The following is a 17939-nucleotide window of genomic DNA, read 5'->3' on the forward strand; positions in this document are numbered from 1 at the left end:
GATAACGTCTGTTACCGTTTTTGCAGCAGGATGTGTCCCGTTCTTTTTCCAGTCACTGGACACAATTGTTTCTTTCAGGGGATCTGCGATGTATTTTGGTTACAATGGGGGCTAACACAGTTGCAAGTTCTGTATAGACTCTAACAGAAATCCCATCGCGCCGTCGAGCCACGTGTAATTTAGCTGATGCTAACATCTATATTACTCACCTTTGCAGTTATCCGAGAAGTAAACTAAGGCAGGACATCTGTATCTTCCGTAGTACAGAAATGATTGCAAACGGAGTTCATTATTTATACTTTTGTTTTTATATCCTCAATTTCGGTTCGTGTGCTCTTCATGAGAATGTGGACCTAACTTGGACGATGTCCCTGGTAGCCTTTAAATAAGACAAAAATTTCTTTGAGTTTTGGAGATATTTTTGTAAGATTCTGTTACGGTAATCACTGAAGGCTTCAGGTATTACTCTCTTCAAAGCCAAACCCATTTCATTCAAAATTCCTCTATCTATAGCCTTATGTTTCGATTTACATCTGTTATACGGAAATCACTCTTTCTCTAGAAGTTTCTTTACGGTGACTAATACCATGGAGGGTCCTTCCCATCATGAACCGTTATATACATTGACGGAAAAGAAAGGAGTTGTGCGAGATAAAGCAAGGTTGGTAGGAAATATGACATCTATTCACATTTCGCGCAGGTTGCATAAGAGTGGAGTAAATAGGACCACCATGAGAATGCGAATCAGGTTTGCCTTAAATACGTGCTGTAATGGTCGTGAGCATTAATTAACTTTGAGATTGGACGTAGTTTATTGATGTTAGTCAATAATGCCTTTAAGCCGAGGAAGAAGACGAATTCGTGTAGTAGGACTACGAGAAGTTGAATGTCCGCGATACTGCAGAAAGACTTGGCAGAAATGTAGCGGTGGTCACGGAAAGGTATGGTGGCAATACGACCGGGCTCCGGTCGACCACGTGACACTTTCGAGATGGAAGACGGTCGTGTTCGGCGAATCTCTTTGGCGCATTGTACTGCGTCTGTAGTAGCAATCCGTGCGGCAGTTGGCACCACAGTATTGTCCTGCCATTCACGAATAGCATTCCAGGGGGTGTTTTCCAAGAGGATAACGCTCACCCACGTACCTTTGTTGTAACTCATAATGCTCTACAGAGTGTCGACTTGTTGCCTCGGCTTGCTCGATCACAAGATCTATCTCCAGTCGAGTACGTATAGGGCATCGTCGGATGACAACTTCAGCGTCATCCATAACCAGCATTAACAGTCTTTCTATTGACCGACCAAGTGCAACAGGCATGGAAGTCTACCCCAAAAACTGACATCCGGAACCTGTACGACACAGTGAATGGACGCTTGAATGCTTAATTCAACATTCTGGTGGTTTCACCGGTTATTAATGTACCAGAATTTCACATTTGCAATGGCCTTTCTCGCGCTTACGTTAATCTGTGAACTGCAACGTTAATCACTTACATATGTTACTTAGATGAATGTATTCACCAAATTTCATTACTCTGTATTAATTATTTCTTTGTGTTGGGATTTTTTCCCGTCATTGTAGCTTACCAATCATGTAAATATACTTACTTATTTTAGATGCCCTTCTACTGCTAATAAATGTGTGATATGTACAGTAAAAGGTATGTTACAGACTGAATTTAAATTCCGAATACTTTAGCAGAACATCTCCGAGTGTGTAGTATTATGATGCATTTGAAGAAAATGTAAAATTAAGCATACTTTCAATGAATTCATTCCTTCTGAGAAAATGTAAAATTAAGCATACTTTCAATGAATTCATTTACTGATGCACTACTTTTGTACAGAAAGGAGTAGGTGTTGTTACAATGAAAAGACGAACAGAACAAGTTGCATGATTTAGATCACACATTTTATTTTGCTTCTTTAGACTATACACCACTGAGTACAGTTTGTCACGCCATAATATGTCCTTTCCTTATGCATACACAGTTTGGGACTTGATTCCTTAGGGAGAAATTAAAATTAGTGAAAAGGATAAATAAGTAATTGCGGCTGGTTTATCGGCGTCGGCGGCCGAACCTGAGGAAGACGTGGTCCACATCGGGTCGCTTGTCCTCCACGAAGAGCTCGGGATCCCGCACTGCTGCTGCGAACACACAACCAACGTCACGCTCCTGGCTGTACTGCTGTCAGAAAACCTCTTACAGAGACGCAGGCCATGTCTGATCAACTGTACAGAGCATCATGTCAACTATATTGACAATAATAAAAACTAAAAAAATATATTAGTGCAGTCTGGGAGCTCAACTGCTTGCGTATGAAATCACCCCATCATCTTAATGTTTAAGCCGATAGACTAGCTAACAACTTGTTTAGGGTTGAACAGTTTGACAGTGGTATTTTATCATGTTCCCAGAATGAAGCCTGTGACTAATACTAAATCTACAAGGGCTTGCTGAAAATAAATGCCTCCGAAACTCTTATGTGAAAATTCTTAAAACACCCTAAACAAAACAATCGTTAGTAACATTATAAATCTTTATTCTTCATGTCTACATACTTATTTCTCAACATGACCACCCTTGCGATGAACGCATTTGTCCCAACGAGAGACCAGTTTGTTGATACCGTTACTGTAGCATGGTTGACTTAGTTGACGGAGCCAAACTCTGTGATTGGACCGCTTCATCATTGTCAAGTGAAGTGCTCGAAAGTGGTTTGAAAACAGACGAAAATCGATTGGGTCCAAGTTTGGACTGTAGAGGGGATGACAGATGACAGTGAACCCAAGGAGTCGGCTTGTTGCACATTTCGCAGAGCTGGTGTGTGGTGTGTGTGCTCCATGTGTGGAGGAATTCTTCGAACTAGAAACTCGATTGTAGCAAGCTGTTTCTCACGAACCGATGTAGTTACGTTTCACACCGCCACGTTACACTCTACAATTCGTAGTCCTCTAGCGGCAGAGGGCTACAAATATGAGGACACGAAGAATAAAGATGTGAAGTGTTAACAACGTTTGTTTTATAAAAAAACTTTTAGAGTTTCGTCATAAAAAATTGGGAAGCATTACTTTTCAGCGTGCCCTCGTATGCTCCCGATTCTCATCAACACAGGAAGAATTCAGCCTAGTGAATAGTAAAGCAACACAGCGACTGTCCTATAAATACGTTCCTGAGTGCTGTATGACAGTTAACAACACAGTTCTTATTTAATTATTTACTACAGATGCAAAACTGACTCCTGTTCCCCATTAGTATGATTGAATTTCACTCTTATCTGTACCACAGTTCCAGGCTGTTTGCACTGAAAAGCTCCGAAAAAACTAAATACATTTACACTGAAGGATATCCAGAACGGGGCAGTATTAGTTACATCTCCTATGGTGACGCAAACCAAATATGCAAATTTCTCCCAGCACACTTAATCGATCACACATAAAATCGTTTGTACATTATGCGTAATGCCTCTTTTCTCCTTGTAAACACACACACACACACACACACACATACACGCACACACACACACAGATGTGTACGTAGATGGTGACAGATAGGTAGCTGGACAAATAGATAGGCAGGCAGACAGAGACGAATTTATTTTAGTGACTTGTTACAGTGTTCTTTTTTTCAACAGTTTTTATTGTGTGGTATGCTTGGGAATGTTGCTTCAGTGATTTTCAGTGTTTCTACATAGGTAATCTCAGGAAGACTCAGTGTGTTTTGTAAAATATGATAACAGGGAAATGGTTCCACCTCAGTAATACGAATTTCCATGGCATTACATATGTCATTATTGACCTCCTCGATGTTTCAAACAGATGGGCACTTATGTGGTTATTATAAGTTTCAGAACGTTTCTTTCTTTTGTTATACAGGGTGATTCAAAAAGAATACCACAACTTTAAAAATGCGTATTTAATGAAAGAAACGTAATATAACCTTCTGTTATACATCATTACAAAGAGTATTTAAAAAGGTTTTTTTTCATTCAAAAACAAGTTCAGAGATGTTCAATATGGCCCCCTCCAGACACTCGAGCAATATCAACCCGATACTCCAACCTGTTCCACACTCTCTGTAGCATATCAGGCGTAACAGTTTGGATAGCTGCTGTTATTTCTCGTTTCAAATCATCGATGGTGGCTGGGAGAGGTGGCCGAAACACCATATCCTTAACATACCCCCATAAGAAAAAATCGCAGGGGGTAAGATCAGGGCTTCTTGGAGGCCAGTGATGAAGTGCTCTGTTACGGGCTGCCTGGCGGCCGATCCATCGCCTCGGGTAGTTGACGTTCAGGTAGTTACGGACAGATAAGTGCCAATGTGGTGGCGCTCCATCCTACTGAAATATGAATTGTTGTGCTTCTTGTTCGAGCTGAGGGAACAGCCAATTCTCTAACATCTCCAGATACTGTAGTCCAGTTACAGTAGCACCTTCGAAGAAAAAGGGACCAAAAACTTTATTGGCTGAAATGGCACAGAAAACGTTCACCTTAGGCGAATCACGTTCATACTGAGTTGTTTCCCGCGGATTCTCAGTGCCCCATATACAGACATTGTGACGGTTGACTTTCCCGTTAGTGTGGAAAGTTGCTTCATCACTAAACACAATCTTTGAAACGAAAGATTCATCTGTTTCCATTTGAGCAAGGATAAAACCACAGAAATCGATTCTTTTAATCTTATCAGCTGTAGACAGTGCTTGAACCAATTTCAGACGATAAGGTTTCATAACTAACCTTTTTCGTAGGACTCTCCATACAGTTGATTGTGGAATTTGCAGCTCTCTGCTAGCTCTGCGAGTCGATTTTCCTGGGCTGCGAACAAATGCTTGCTGAATGCGTGCTACATTTTCATCACTCGTTCACGGCCGTCCAGAACTTTTCCCTTTGCACAAACACCCATTCTCTGTAAACTGTTTATACCAACGTTTAATACACCACCTATCAGGAGGTTTAACACCATACTTCGTTCGAAATGCACGCTGAACAACTGTCGTCGATTCACTTCTGCCGTACTCAATAACACAAAAAGCTTTCTGTTGAGCGGTCGCCATCTTAGCATCAACTGACACTGACGCCTAGTCAACAGCGCCTCAAGCGAACAAATGTACAACTAAATGAAACTTTATAGCTCCCTTAATTCGCCGACAGATAGTGCTTAGCTCTGCCTTTTGTCGTTGCAGAGTTTTAAATTCCTAAAGTTGTGGTATTCTTTTTGAATCACCCTGTATATTGCGTGAAATTTGTTTAATTTTATTAAGAGCAACAGTTTAGTTATATAAATGGCATTTATTTTAGCATAATTTCAAAGCATCGTTTACAGAGACGTTATACATATGGTCTAACGGGCTGGGAGGTTATCGCCGCTTGCCGAATCTCAGGAAGACGTGGCCGACGTCTTCTCGCTTGATGCCGGCTGGCAGCGGGCGGACCGATTGTCGGTGCGCCTCCGCAGCTGCAAGCACAGGACACGCCACTGCTACCAATATCTCATCGGTTCTTACGTACCATGCAATACTTCAATGCGTTATAATCATTGAGATAAACTGAAAAAGTGCAAAAGCTATGGCTGGGAACAGAGGAAACAGAACTGTATTTCGAACAAGCCGGCAGTTTTACACGAGTGCGTTCGATTCCCAAGGAGTGCAGAATGCAGGGAGGAGGAGGTCCACACGAGGACGAGTGATATACCTTGAAGGCGAGAGTTTTCTGCGAGCATCACCTCGCCTGTTGTGTTCAGTCGCATGCGATTCTGTTCTAACGTGCAGCTAATATGCAAGCAAAGAAAAGAAAAACTCGCTGACGGAATTACAGCTCCGTCAAAATGTGTATAGGGAAAGAGAGATAACAGTGTATTGCATCAAGGCAAGGTCACGAATCCTACATTATTTTATACATAAGCGGACCAGTCATGACGAGAGTTAAAAGTGTATAACGAAAAATTGTGTAAGTGCACATGTGTGAGATCAAACAATATGAAGATGACGGCATTTGTCGGCAGTACCGAATTTTTTTCTCTAAATTATTTATTTCGAGGTCACATTCAGATACTCTACGAATAATAAACGAATTCGTAGCCAAGACCGCAAGTATCTTTTGTACGTGGAAACTCAGTCGCCACTTCGGTTAATAAAAGGTGCGTGGAAAAAAAAAACAGTTGGGGTAAACATCTGGAGTGATTACCAAAGTGATCGAGGAAGACCCTGGTGTATCTAAAAACAAATAATAATGATACAGCATCAAGGTCGACACAGGACAAATCCCCCTTTATTTTTCTGCAGACACGAACCAACGAAGAGGAAAGTTAAAAGTGTGTAACGAAAAATGGTGTAAGTGCACACTTTTAACTCTCGTAATACCAACCGGGCGCTGATAACCGCGCAGTTGAGCGCCCCACAGACCAAATATCATAATCATCATCATCATTATCATCATCGTAATACCAACGTGAGGGGGAGAGGGATGGGGTACTTTGTGCGAGGGGGCCTCCTGTCGGAGGTTCGAGTCCTCCCTCGGACATGGTTGTGTGTGTTCTCCTTAGCGGAAGTTAGTTCAAGTTAGATTAAGTAGTGTGTAAGCTTAGGGACCGATGACCTCAGCAATTGGTCCCATAAGACCTTACCACAAATTTCCAAATTTGTGCGGGGGGGGGGGGGGGGGGACTACTTTATGCCCACATTTTGTTTTTAATGATTTCTGTGGTGTCACCGCCAGACACCACACTTGCTAGGTGGTAGCCTTTAAATCGGCCGCGGTCCGTTAGTATACGTCGGACCCGCGTGTCGCCACTATCAGTGATTGCAGACCGAGCGCCGCCACATGGCAGGTCTAGTCTAGACAAGACTTCCTAGCACTCGCCCCAGTTGTACAGCCGACTTTGCTAGCGATGGTTCACAGACTACTTACGTTCTCATTTGCAGAGACGACATTTTAGCATAGCCTTCAGCTACGTCATTTGCTACGACCTAGCAAGGCGCCATATTCAGTTACTATGTATCCTGAAGAGATAATATTGTGAATCATGTACCGTCAAGAGCGACGTTCATCATTAATGGATTAGAGTTAAGTATCAAACTAATTACGTCCGCTTTCTGAATTCTAATTCCTTGTCGTGTTCCAGACCTCACGTCAGTATAGTTCTTCCCTCCTCACGCCAGCCTACGTGAGCTAAAACGCGTGTATTTCGGCCTCCTCTAGTAACACGGTGTTGGCTCTTCTGCCAACACTTACAAATTCTTCTACCAGATTCCACATAAGTGTTAAATTGTTCAGTTAAACTTAACCCAAAACGTAATTCTCAATAGTAGATGCCACTTTCCCCAGGAAACGTCGTACTCAATATTTCCAGGTTTAGGGCCTTGCTTATATATCAATATCTCTTTAAAAACTATGTTGAGAGCAAAAGTCAATAACAATGAAGCAAATTTGCAATTTCTAAATTTTTTGTGGTGACCATAAAGTTGGTAGTACACGTTATTAAATGTGTGTTGGTACTGCTAAAGGTATTTTCAGATTCCGAGCCCTACTTACATATCAGTACCCCTTTAAAAATAGCGTTGTTAATATAATTCAACAACAATCGAGACCCCCTCGCCATGGTAATGCGCGTTGTAGAAAATGCCTTGATATTGCTAGGTTCAATGTCAAACAATACTAAACTTTTTTCCGTAATTTATTTGGTTAAGAGGTCACATTTAGATACTCTATGGATGATTAATGAATTTCCAACTGAGACTAGACGCATCTTCCGTACCAAAGAAACTATAAACTCTACTCAACCTCTAAACGCCGAGTGTCACGAATTCGCATCATACCAATGCGACGCTAAGAAGCAAATGGAAGGTTAACAGTTTTTAAGCTCCAGTAGCGGTAGATGCATATTCGACACAACGCTTCTAACACTTCTGAAACGTGCTGCCATTTCCTGAATGTTTCGGGTGTTTCTAAGGCGACGCACTTTTTTCTTTTTTTCTTTCATGTGACAGTTTATTTAGGTATTGTTAGGCTAATAAAATGAAATGGTGTGCGTATAAAAGAAAATAAAGGAAGTGAAAATGTGTAGCGTAGTTACCAAAATGATCGAGGTAGTCCTTGGCGGAAGTGGCGAGCTCGGAGAAGGCTTCATACGCCTGGCACACCTTGCGGATCTGCGGGGAGACGTCGTCGGTGGCGCAGACGATGGGCCGTGTCACGGGCACCGCGTTCGCCTGCGCGCCCCACCACGCCAGCTGCGCGCTCACCGCCAGGGCTACCACAATCACCATACAGCTGCGCATCCTGCAACACACGGGGGCACTCAAAACCTCAGCCAGTCTGCCACTTGCGCTGCACAGACGTGCAGGGGTTGGACAAAAATATGGCAACACCGCGAGAAATGTATGCTTCAACATAAATGCAGTAATTAGCCGAGCCTGCAGGTGGCGCTGTCCTATTTGACCACGAATAGCACCTGTGCAATGCCGACAACATGTTGCAAGTGTCAGCCGTGGCTAGAACAGTGTTCTGCGTAGTTGTCAGAGCATTACGTGTGCTTCCGTAACCGAGGTAGCAGAAGAGTTCGGTGTTTCAAGAAGCACCGTATCGATGATTTGTACAGGATACAGGAAACGCGATAAACATCATGTGCTAAGTCACAAAGCGGAAAAAAACGTGTGTTACAGTGAACGTGAGGGGCGGTAATTGAAGTGCATTGTGACGAAAAATAAGAGGATAACAGCTGAAAAAGTAACTGTAGAGATGAATAAAGTATTCGCGATCCCTATCAGCATCAAAACAACACGAAGAGAGCTTCAGAAACAGGGAATTACAGGGCGATCTAGAATTAGAAAACCAGTCATCAGTGTGGAAATGCCTGTAACAGGAAAACGTAGAGCCGAAACCACAAAACACGGACTGTGGAGCAATGGATGAAAATCATTTGGACGAATGAGTCCTGCTGCAAACAGTTTACAACTTCTGGTCGAGTTTACGTCCTAAGAGTGAAACATGCTGCAGGTCCTGTTAAGATTTGGGCAGCCATATCATGGTATTCCTTGGGCTCTGTTGTTACTCTGCAAGCCATTTTGGATAATGAGGTCTATCTGATGCTATAATGTCTGTTCCTCAATCGCGATGCTGTATTCCAAGATGACAGGATTCAGTTCACACAGCTCTAATTGTCTAGAACATGTTTTGTGAGCACGAGAATGAATTGTCGCATCTCGTCTGTCCACCACGGTCACCCGATCTCAACGTTATTGAGCCTTGGTTGTCTACTTTGGAGAGAAAGGTGTGTGATTGGTATTCACCAGCATCATTGTTACCTGAACTTGACACTATTTTGCAGGGAGAACGGTATACGATTCCCTTAAAAAGCATAGAGGATCTGTATTTATTTATTCCGTGATTGGAAGCTGTTTTGAATGCCAACGGTTTTCCTATTCTGTATTAGGCATGGTAATGTGTTGTGTTTTTAATGTTTCTGTATTTTTGTTCACCACCCGTGCTTTATCGACTGAGGTGGTACAGCGTCTATCACACTCAACTCCCATTCGGTACGACCGGGGTTCAAATTTCCGTCTGGCGATACCAAAGGACCCTTCATCTCAATCAGTTTGCCTCCTGGCGCAACTAGTGGCTGCTCATGTTCATCTCTTCAAGACCTAGGCAATCACTATAAGACGGACCACCCGCAGCTTATGCTCCCACGACTTCTACCTCAACATTTACATCCTCCTATCAAATTAAAAATGTCGTGTTCTGTCCGTGCTTCATGTCATCTGTAATGACAGATGCTAAAGAATTCAATAGTTGGTTTTGGCCTGATGAGACAATATTCCATCTTGATGGATTTGTGAATCTCCGCTAAAGCTTTTCTTGTAGTGGTACCTTAAGAATGGCAGACAAAATTCACCTCCACACTACTCACGAATTACAAAAAGGAAACGAACGATATTTTGCTGCAATTTCTCAACAAACATTACTGCTGGTTTTTAAGAACATACAGCGACGTATCAGTTGCTTGAACCGCTTGACAGAATCACTCTCAGTAAGTTCAGTAACTCCAAAAAGGTGGCTTACTATTTGAACATCCAGTAGTTATCACTTTCGATCTTATCGCTAACGCAATGGTAACGTAAACGACAAACGATAATTGACATATTTGAAAGGGTGAAAGTTATTGAAAGTGAAGAGGCCAAGAAAACGAAAACTGTGCCAACCAAAGGGGCTACACACGAATAATTGTAGTGTCACATAAAAGGGATGAAATCATTCGGCAGAGCTATATAATAAGGGAGAAATAAACGTATAAGGTAGACGACATGTCGAAGGCGTGATCAACAGAAGTGTTCAAATGTGTGTGAACTCTTAAGGGATCAAACTGCTGTGGTCATCTGTTCCTAACTTACACACTACTTAAACTAACTCACGCTAAGAAGGATACACACACCTTTGCCCGAGGGAAGACTCGACCTCCGGCGAGAGGGGCCGCGCAATCCGTGACATGGCGCCTCAAACCGCACGGCTGGCCAACACAGACGTAGCAGTTATCCAAGGATAAGGAAGGAAACCGGCTGTGACTTATTGCATTCACTTGAAGTAATTTACAGAACGAAGGCTAATCTCGATCAGAATGACCGGACAGGAATACGAGCAATGTGTCTAGTGCTTTAACTGCTGCATCATTATGATTAGTGACGTAGTAAGGAGACTAAACAATCGAGACAGAATTCGAGAATTTGAGCGGCACGCCCATCTGCCTTTTCTTTTTTGTTGTTGTAATAAGTTATTTCACAGTCTACCGAGGAAAACAGTAGTTCTAACAGATATAACTGTGCTTATCGAAGAGCCTTTGTAAAAAAAAAAAAAAAAAATAGGCCCTACAGCTCCCTGACTGTACTCAGATTAAAGGAACACGATGCGATTAAGTTATAAAGACAATAATGCTCTCTCTCTGTCCTGTGATTATTATTGTAGTAGACGGATGACCTTGAAAATACTATATCCTTACAGTCTATGATGCCGTAACTTAATCCAAGTATGCAAAAGCTAAGCAAATTAAAGCGTCTGGGTGCCCGTTTTTCTCATTTTAGATGCGTTTTTCTTTGAAAACTGTAGTTAAGCTATACAGTTACATGCAAGTGGTGCGTAATCCGTAACTTCTTATCAACTTAGTTATAGGGTAATGAAAGCTATGTAAAATAGACTTTTTGTACAATTTTAATTTTTGCAATTGGAACGTGTTGTGACTATTTTTTATGTGCCTTTTAATTATATAGTGAGGATATGTGGTCTTAAACGCCAAAAACTGCAACTCTCTTTCTTCTGGAGAGAGCGAAAGGCGGTCTTGAGTACTCTATTTCTTCTGGAAAGTGGGGAGATGTGGTCTGGAGTACTAAGAACTGTACTCCGATTCTTCTGAAGTCTGGGAAAATGTGATCGCGTGTACCAATAGTTACAATTATTTTCTTCTAAAAACTGAAAATATCCTTCTAAAGCAGCAGTGATGTTCAATTATATAAACAAGCCGGAAAAAATCACTCGTACACTATCCTCTTTCACTTTGTTCGATTTTTACCGTGATTTTAGATTGAGGTACGGCAACTTTATTACTCGTTGATTGCTCATCGGCTCGCGTTCTAAGAGTGTTGTAGCAATGGATCAGACATGAGTCCAAGGTTGCTCAAGGCACCTTGAGAAATCCATTACAGTAATTGGTTATTCACGTATTCCTGGAAAGGTCGGTATCATTCTATCTTCATTGTGTGTTAGACAAAGGAAATACGTTGTATTTATTATCAAGTCTCTTTCCTTACAAAGATATATTACACAGATATCGGCGCTTCTGTTGGTGAATATTATCTGAAGAAGCTTCAAGTAAACTTAAGTTGTTTGCGGAGGTATCTGTTTAGTTTTACTCTTGACGAACAATGTATAATCGTTCAGTAAGATAAAAAGTGTGAATTGCGGGTGTTAAGAAACATTTTTTTTTGCACGTGACTGAGTGTTATGTCAATAAAGAATGGCCCATGATTCCACGATTCCCTACTCACTGATGAAAAGGGCGAAGTTGCGGTGTGACGAGTTGGTGGGCTGCGCAACATGGGTTAGCAAGGCCGTAGCTGCGCGGTACGTATCCTCTTCAGCTGCTTATCTGAAATGAGGTCTAGGCGCCTGCAAAAGGCGACGCTCCCAGCACAACCGCTTGCTGCTAAATAAAACATAGGTCCCAGGCTGCTTCTATTTAGCCACGCTTTGTCTGTACGCGATGCATCTGTAATTACTTACCGTACTAAAAATCGCCTCAATTTTCCCATGTCCGGTGCAGGGTGACCATATGTCACCACAAATTAAATATGAGTCAGTTTCCTAATCGGCTTGTTGAACACCACACTCCCCTGCAATTTTCCCATCTTGGGATCAGTCATACTGATCATGATGCTTCAAGTTTATGAATTCTGCTGCCGGCATGTTTGTTTGTAATTTCTCAACTTTATCAGAATACGGTTTATTTGAGGCAAGAGTTGTATGTTAAAATATTGTTAATATCACTCAGTTCCTGGTCATCATAATTTATTCGAGAGTGCTTATACCTCAGTACTGTGTTTAACTTTCTATACGGGTATCCATTCACCATTATGTGCCCAGGTTTCAAGATAGCTTCACTTCAATCATAATGAAAGAGTCCAGGAATCAACGTTACTTTCTTCAGATTTATAAAGACGATTTCGGTCTCTTCTGTCTCTCTTTATATGATTGCTACTAAAGCCCAAATGAAACTGTAGAATCAGGTGCTTGGTTTAAGTAAAAGTGCCGCTCAAAAAGTTTCCGGTCGAAGGCCCTACAGTCCAGAATCGGTATGCCAATCAAGCAAAATCACTGTGAGCATTGAGGCAACCATGCCACAGATGCACCAGGTTGAAGATATCCGTTTGGTAAAACACCTTATCCTTCTGCGTGAAGGAGTTCGTAACTGCCTCCTGCATATCCTCATGCGACAGGAATCGTCGACCCTTCAAGGCCTTCGATAAAGAGCCGAAAGCGTGATAATCACATGGACAGAGAAGAGGACAATATAAGCGGGTGCTCGCGTGTCTGCCACTTGAGTTGGCGTAACTTCTGCGTTACAACATTTGCGACATTTGGGACGTGCGTTATCATGAAGCAGCAGCACCCCTTGTACCATTCCACAACTGTGGGTTTTGAGAGACACGTTGCCCCATACACATTATTCATTCTCTGATAGATGTCTACCGGATATCGGCAACTAAGAAAAAAATAACAACACGTTTGTCCTTTTTGGACGCATTTGATAATAACGTCGCCATAACTCACGCTTCTGCATTTACCGTACGCACGTGGTAAAACACGAATACCACACTAATCCCTTGCCTAGATGGTGGTGTCGGAAGTTCCATGCAGCTTTTCGCGGATGATGCTGTAGTATACAGAGAAGTTGCAGCATTAGAAAATTGCAGCGAAATGCAGGAAGATCTGCAGCGGATAGGCACTTGGTGCAGGGAGTGGCAACTGACCCTTAACATAGACAAATGTAATGTATTTCGAATACATAGAAAGAAGGATCCTTTATTGTATGATTATATGATAGCGGAACAAACTCTGGTAGCAGTTACTTCTGTAAAATATATGGGAGTATGGGTTCGGAACGATTTGAAGTGGAATGATCATATAAAATTAATTGTTGGTAAGGCGGGTGCCAGGTTGATATTAATTGGGAGAGTCCTTGGAAAATTTAGTCCATCAACAAAGGAGGTGGCTTACAAAACACTCGTTCGACCTATACTTGAGTATTTTTCATCAATGTGGGATCCGTACCAGGTCGGGTTGACGGAGGAGATAGAGAAGATCCAAAGAAGAGCGGCGCGTTTCGTCACAGAGTTATTTGGGAAGAGTGATAGCGTTACGGAGATGTTTAGCAAACTCAAGTGGCAGACTCTGCAAGAGAGGCGCTCTGCAGAGTCTTTCAGAAATATCTCAAGGGCGTATGAAAAGGACGTTAATGGCTAACAAGTTTCGTTCAGACTAATTACGAAGGTAGCAGCTAACGTTCTCCGCGAAGTGTTTTCCACCATACACAGCCGGCACCGCCCACAGAAATGGAGAAGCCACAGATCTCGAACACAGTACTGTATTACATGACGTAATATTGCCCTAAGTTTGACGGCGGAGTGCCACAAAATGCTTCGTGGCGCCTTTGTGACAACGTGTGAACGATTTCGGAAATGGGGTTAAGTCTGAACCTGTTAACTTTACGCCTGTCTCAAGAATGTCAGACTTCATTAGCAGGCTATAATTGCGTTCTAAAGTAGCTGCCAAAAGCCCAGCTGATTGAAATTAGAAGAGAAGGGTTGGCCGCGGCCTTAACAGTTTCGGAACTGTTTGCTGCTACTATGCTATATCAACATATAAAGCTTCCCGCAAATGTTGCGCAACATGTGCGACACTGCACCAAAAGCAGAACTCTCAGCTTAATGCTGGCGTAAAATATCCTCAGGCAGGCACGTGGAGGTTCCTTATTTAACCTAGCTGTTGTATTGCTTGTACAACAGTTCATATCGCAACCAAAGAGACGCTTCGTTTCTGAAACATGTACTTGCAAATTTTTGAGAACTTCCAATCGCGGTGCGATGTGTTAACAGAAAAATATGCTTTTCCACCACTGAATCTGTAAAGAAAGTTTTTCAGGATGATCGAATCTCAAAACAGGTTGCCATAAGATTCGAAAATAGTATAGCTTGTCTCCTACAGAAGGCGAGAAGTCCTGCAGTGAAATGCTTTGGTTTGACGCATGGGGTAAGAACAACCTACAAAAACAGAGTTTTCGATCTGTATGATATTCAGGGTATCCCAGGAGGAATTGGCAATATTCAGAAACGCTCGTCTGAATCAAAAAGTTTCATATGGGCATATGCCCTATTCCAAAATGTTTCCGACGTAGAACACATTTAACTTGTTTTTGGGTTATTGGTGCGCACGTATGTGTCTTACCTTAATCGCTGGATTGGTCGAGATAGTACAACTAATTGACCGCCAAGATCACCAGACCTGGCTCCATTAAATTTTTGTTTGTGGGGTTCGATGAAGTCTGAGGTGTACAAACAGAAGGCGAAAACGCGAGATCAACTGCTTGGTCTCATCATGGACGCTGTTTCGCTCTTTAGAGAACGAGCGGAGGTACTCACACAAACAATGTGGTATGTTCACCTATGAGCACACAAATTCATTGAAGATGACGGTGGGATATTCGAACATTTATTGTGAGCTGTACAACAGCTGTAATGTGACGTGTACGATAATGCTTAAAGGACAATCTGTTAAAAATACGTATTTCTCAAACGATACTCCGTAAAACGCATGTTGTAATTTTTACTAACTGTTGTATTGGGGGTAAATCCGACAATGTATTGAATAATACAGAAAGTAAATAACAATGAAAATGCGTTCTATCGGGGAAACCATTTGGAGTAGGGCCTATTGCCTGTTTCTATTTTGCAGGGCAGAGAAACAAAATTGACTGAGTACTGACATGGCAAGAGATAACAGAGTAGTCAGCGCTAAGATTCACTGAGACAGTAGTCACTGTTCCTAGCGAAGTGCAATTAGCGTACAGAGAGCACAGAATCGCGTGTCGGTGTTTCAGCGTCGGCTGTCGGACACCCTTGAGAGTACCGCACTTACGCAAGGGGCAGGGGTGCTGCCGCTGACAGCAGTAATTCAGTACCTGCCAGTCACATCGTCACACACACGCCAACGCCACATGAGGCTATCACGTCATTTGTCAACTGTATGGTAGCTGCGATGGCCAAGAACTCTGCCAGTCCCTCGTCAGTTCCGTCGGTCTAATGTGGTTCCCTGTATTCTTGTACCAGGTTGTCATGCTGGTTTGTCACGCGGGTTTTCTATTGTTAGGCGTAAGAAAATGTAATTAACATTCAACAGAAGTGATACACGCCACTACATTTCGGCTTTATCGTAGACATTAGAAACGTAGCGGTAGAAATACCTTTTTTCCAAAGCTGTTTCACAGAGGAAGACCGCACTGCAGTTCCTTCTCTAAATCCTCGCACAAACGAAAAAATGGCTGACATCGAAATAAGTGTCCAAGGAATAGAAAAGCAACTGGAATCACTCAATAGAGGAAAGTCCACTGGACCTGACGGGATACCAATTCGATTCTACACAGAGTACGCGAAAGAACTTGCCCCCCTTCTAACAGCCGTGTACCGCAAGTCTCTAGAGGAACGGAGGGTTCCAAATGATTGGAAAAGAGCACAGATAGTCCCAGTCTTCAAGAAGGGTCGTCGAGCAGTTGCGCAAAACTATAGACCTATATCTCTTACGTCGATCTCTTGTAGAATTTTAGAACATGTTTTTTGCTCGCGTATCATGTCATTTCTGGAAACCCAGAATCTACTATGTAGGAATCAACATGGATTCCGGAAACAGCGATCGTGTGAGACCCAACTCGCTTTATTTGTTCATGAGACCCAGAAAATATTAGATACAGGCTCCCAGGTAGATGCTATTTTTCTTGACTTCCGGAAGGCGTTCGATACAGTTCCGCACTGTCGCCTACGGAATATCAGACCAGCTGTGTGGCTGGATTGAAGAGTTTTTAGCAAACAGAACACAGCATGTTGTTATCAATGGAGACACGTCTACAGACGTTAAAGTAACCTCTGGCGTGCCACAGGGGAGTGTTATGGGACCATTGCTTTTCACAATATATATAAATGACTTAGTAGATAGTGTCGGAAGTTCCATGCGGCTTTTCGCGGATGATGCTGTAGTATACAGAGAAGTTGCTGCATTAGAAAATTGTAGCGAAATACAGGAAGATCTGCAGCGGATAGGCACTTGGTGCAGGGAGTGGCAACTGACCCTTAACATAGACAAATGTAATGTATTGCGAATACATAGAAAGAAGGATCCTTTATTGTATGATTATATGATAGCGGAACAAACACTGGTAGCAGTTACTTCTGTAAAATATCTGGGAGTATGCGTACGGAACGATTTGAAGTGGAATGATCATATAAAATTAATTGTTGGTAAGGTGGGTACCAGGTTGAGATTCATTGGGAGAGTGCTTAGAAAATGTAGTCCATCAACAAAGGAGGTGGCTTACAAAACACTCGTTCGACCTATACTTGAGTATTGCTCATCAGTGTGGGATCCGTACCAGGTCGGGTTGACGGAGGAGATAGAGAAGATCCAAAGAAGAGCGGCGCGTTTCGTCACCGGGTTATTTGGTAACCGTGATAGCGTTACGGAGATGTTTAATAAACTCAAGTGGCAGACTCTGCAAGAGAGGCGCTCTGCATCGCGGTGTAGCTTGCTCGCCAGGTTTCGAGAGGGTGCGTTTCTGGATGAGGTATCGAATATATTGCTTCCCCCTACTTATACCTCCCGAGGAGATCACGAATGTAAAATTAGAGAGATTAGAGGGCGCACGGAGGCTTTCAGACAGTCGTTCTTCCCGCGAACCATACGCGACTGGAACAGGAAAGGGAGGTAATGACAGTGGCACGTAAAGTGCCCTCCGCCACACACCGTTGGGTGGCTTGCGGAGTATCAATGTAGATGTAGATGTAGATGTAGAAATCGTGGGGGCAGATATCGGCGGTAGCCTAAATGGCTGAACCACCCCAACATTCACTCAGAAGTAACCCACAGAATATTCCGTCACCATGGACGGCATGTGATTTCAGTTGTACTCCACTGAAATAGGAATCCGTTCCTATGACCATTATGGCACTTTTATATATGGAGAGCCGTTGCTTAAGGGGTGATATTATTGACGTGAACATTTCCCCTAATGCATGTGCGTTAAACTAAATTAAAGGCTTACCCCTTCTCTGAACCACTACTTCTACTTTCAGACGCATTTGTGCACTTGATCTGACGCTTTTATAAACATTTTTACGGCTACCCT

At 42.6% G+C, this 17939-nt stretch overlaps 1 protein-coding gene across 1 annotated transcript in view; it reads right to left on the bottom strand.

The window, feature by feature from the left end:
• Positions 1-1895: 1895 nt before the first annotated feature.
• Positions 1896-17939, bottom strand: part of LOC126471585 (dromyosuppressin) — a 54032-nt gene continuing 37988 nt past the window's right edge. The window contains exons 2-3 of the mRNA XM_050099821.1: positions 8076-8281; positions 1896-2149 (exon numbers count right to left, since the gene is read on the bottom strand). Of these exons, the coding sequence (XP_049955778.1) occupies positions 2061-2149; positions 8076-8280 (294 nt within the window). The 5' untranslated portion in view covers position 8281 and the 3' untranslated portion in view covers positions 1896-2060. The remainder of the gene's footprint in view (positions 2150-8075; positions 8282-17939) is intronic.

The sequence above is a fragment of the Schistocerca serialis genome, chromosome 3 (genome assembly GCF_023864345.2).
Source record: "Schistocerca serialis cubense isolate TAMUIC-IGC-003099 chromosome 3, iqSchSeri2.2, whole genome shotgun sequence".
Lineage (NCBI taxonomy): Eukaryota > Metazoa > Arthropoda > Insecta > Orthoptera > Acrididae > Schistocerca > Schistocerca serialis.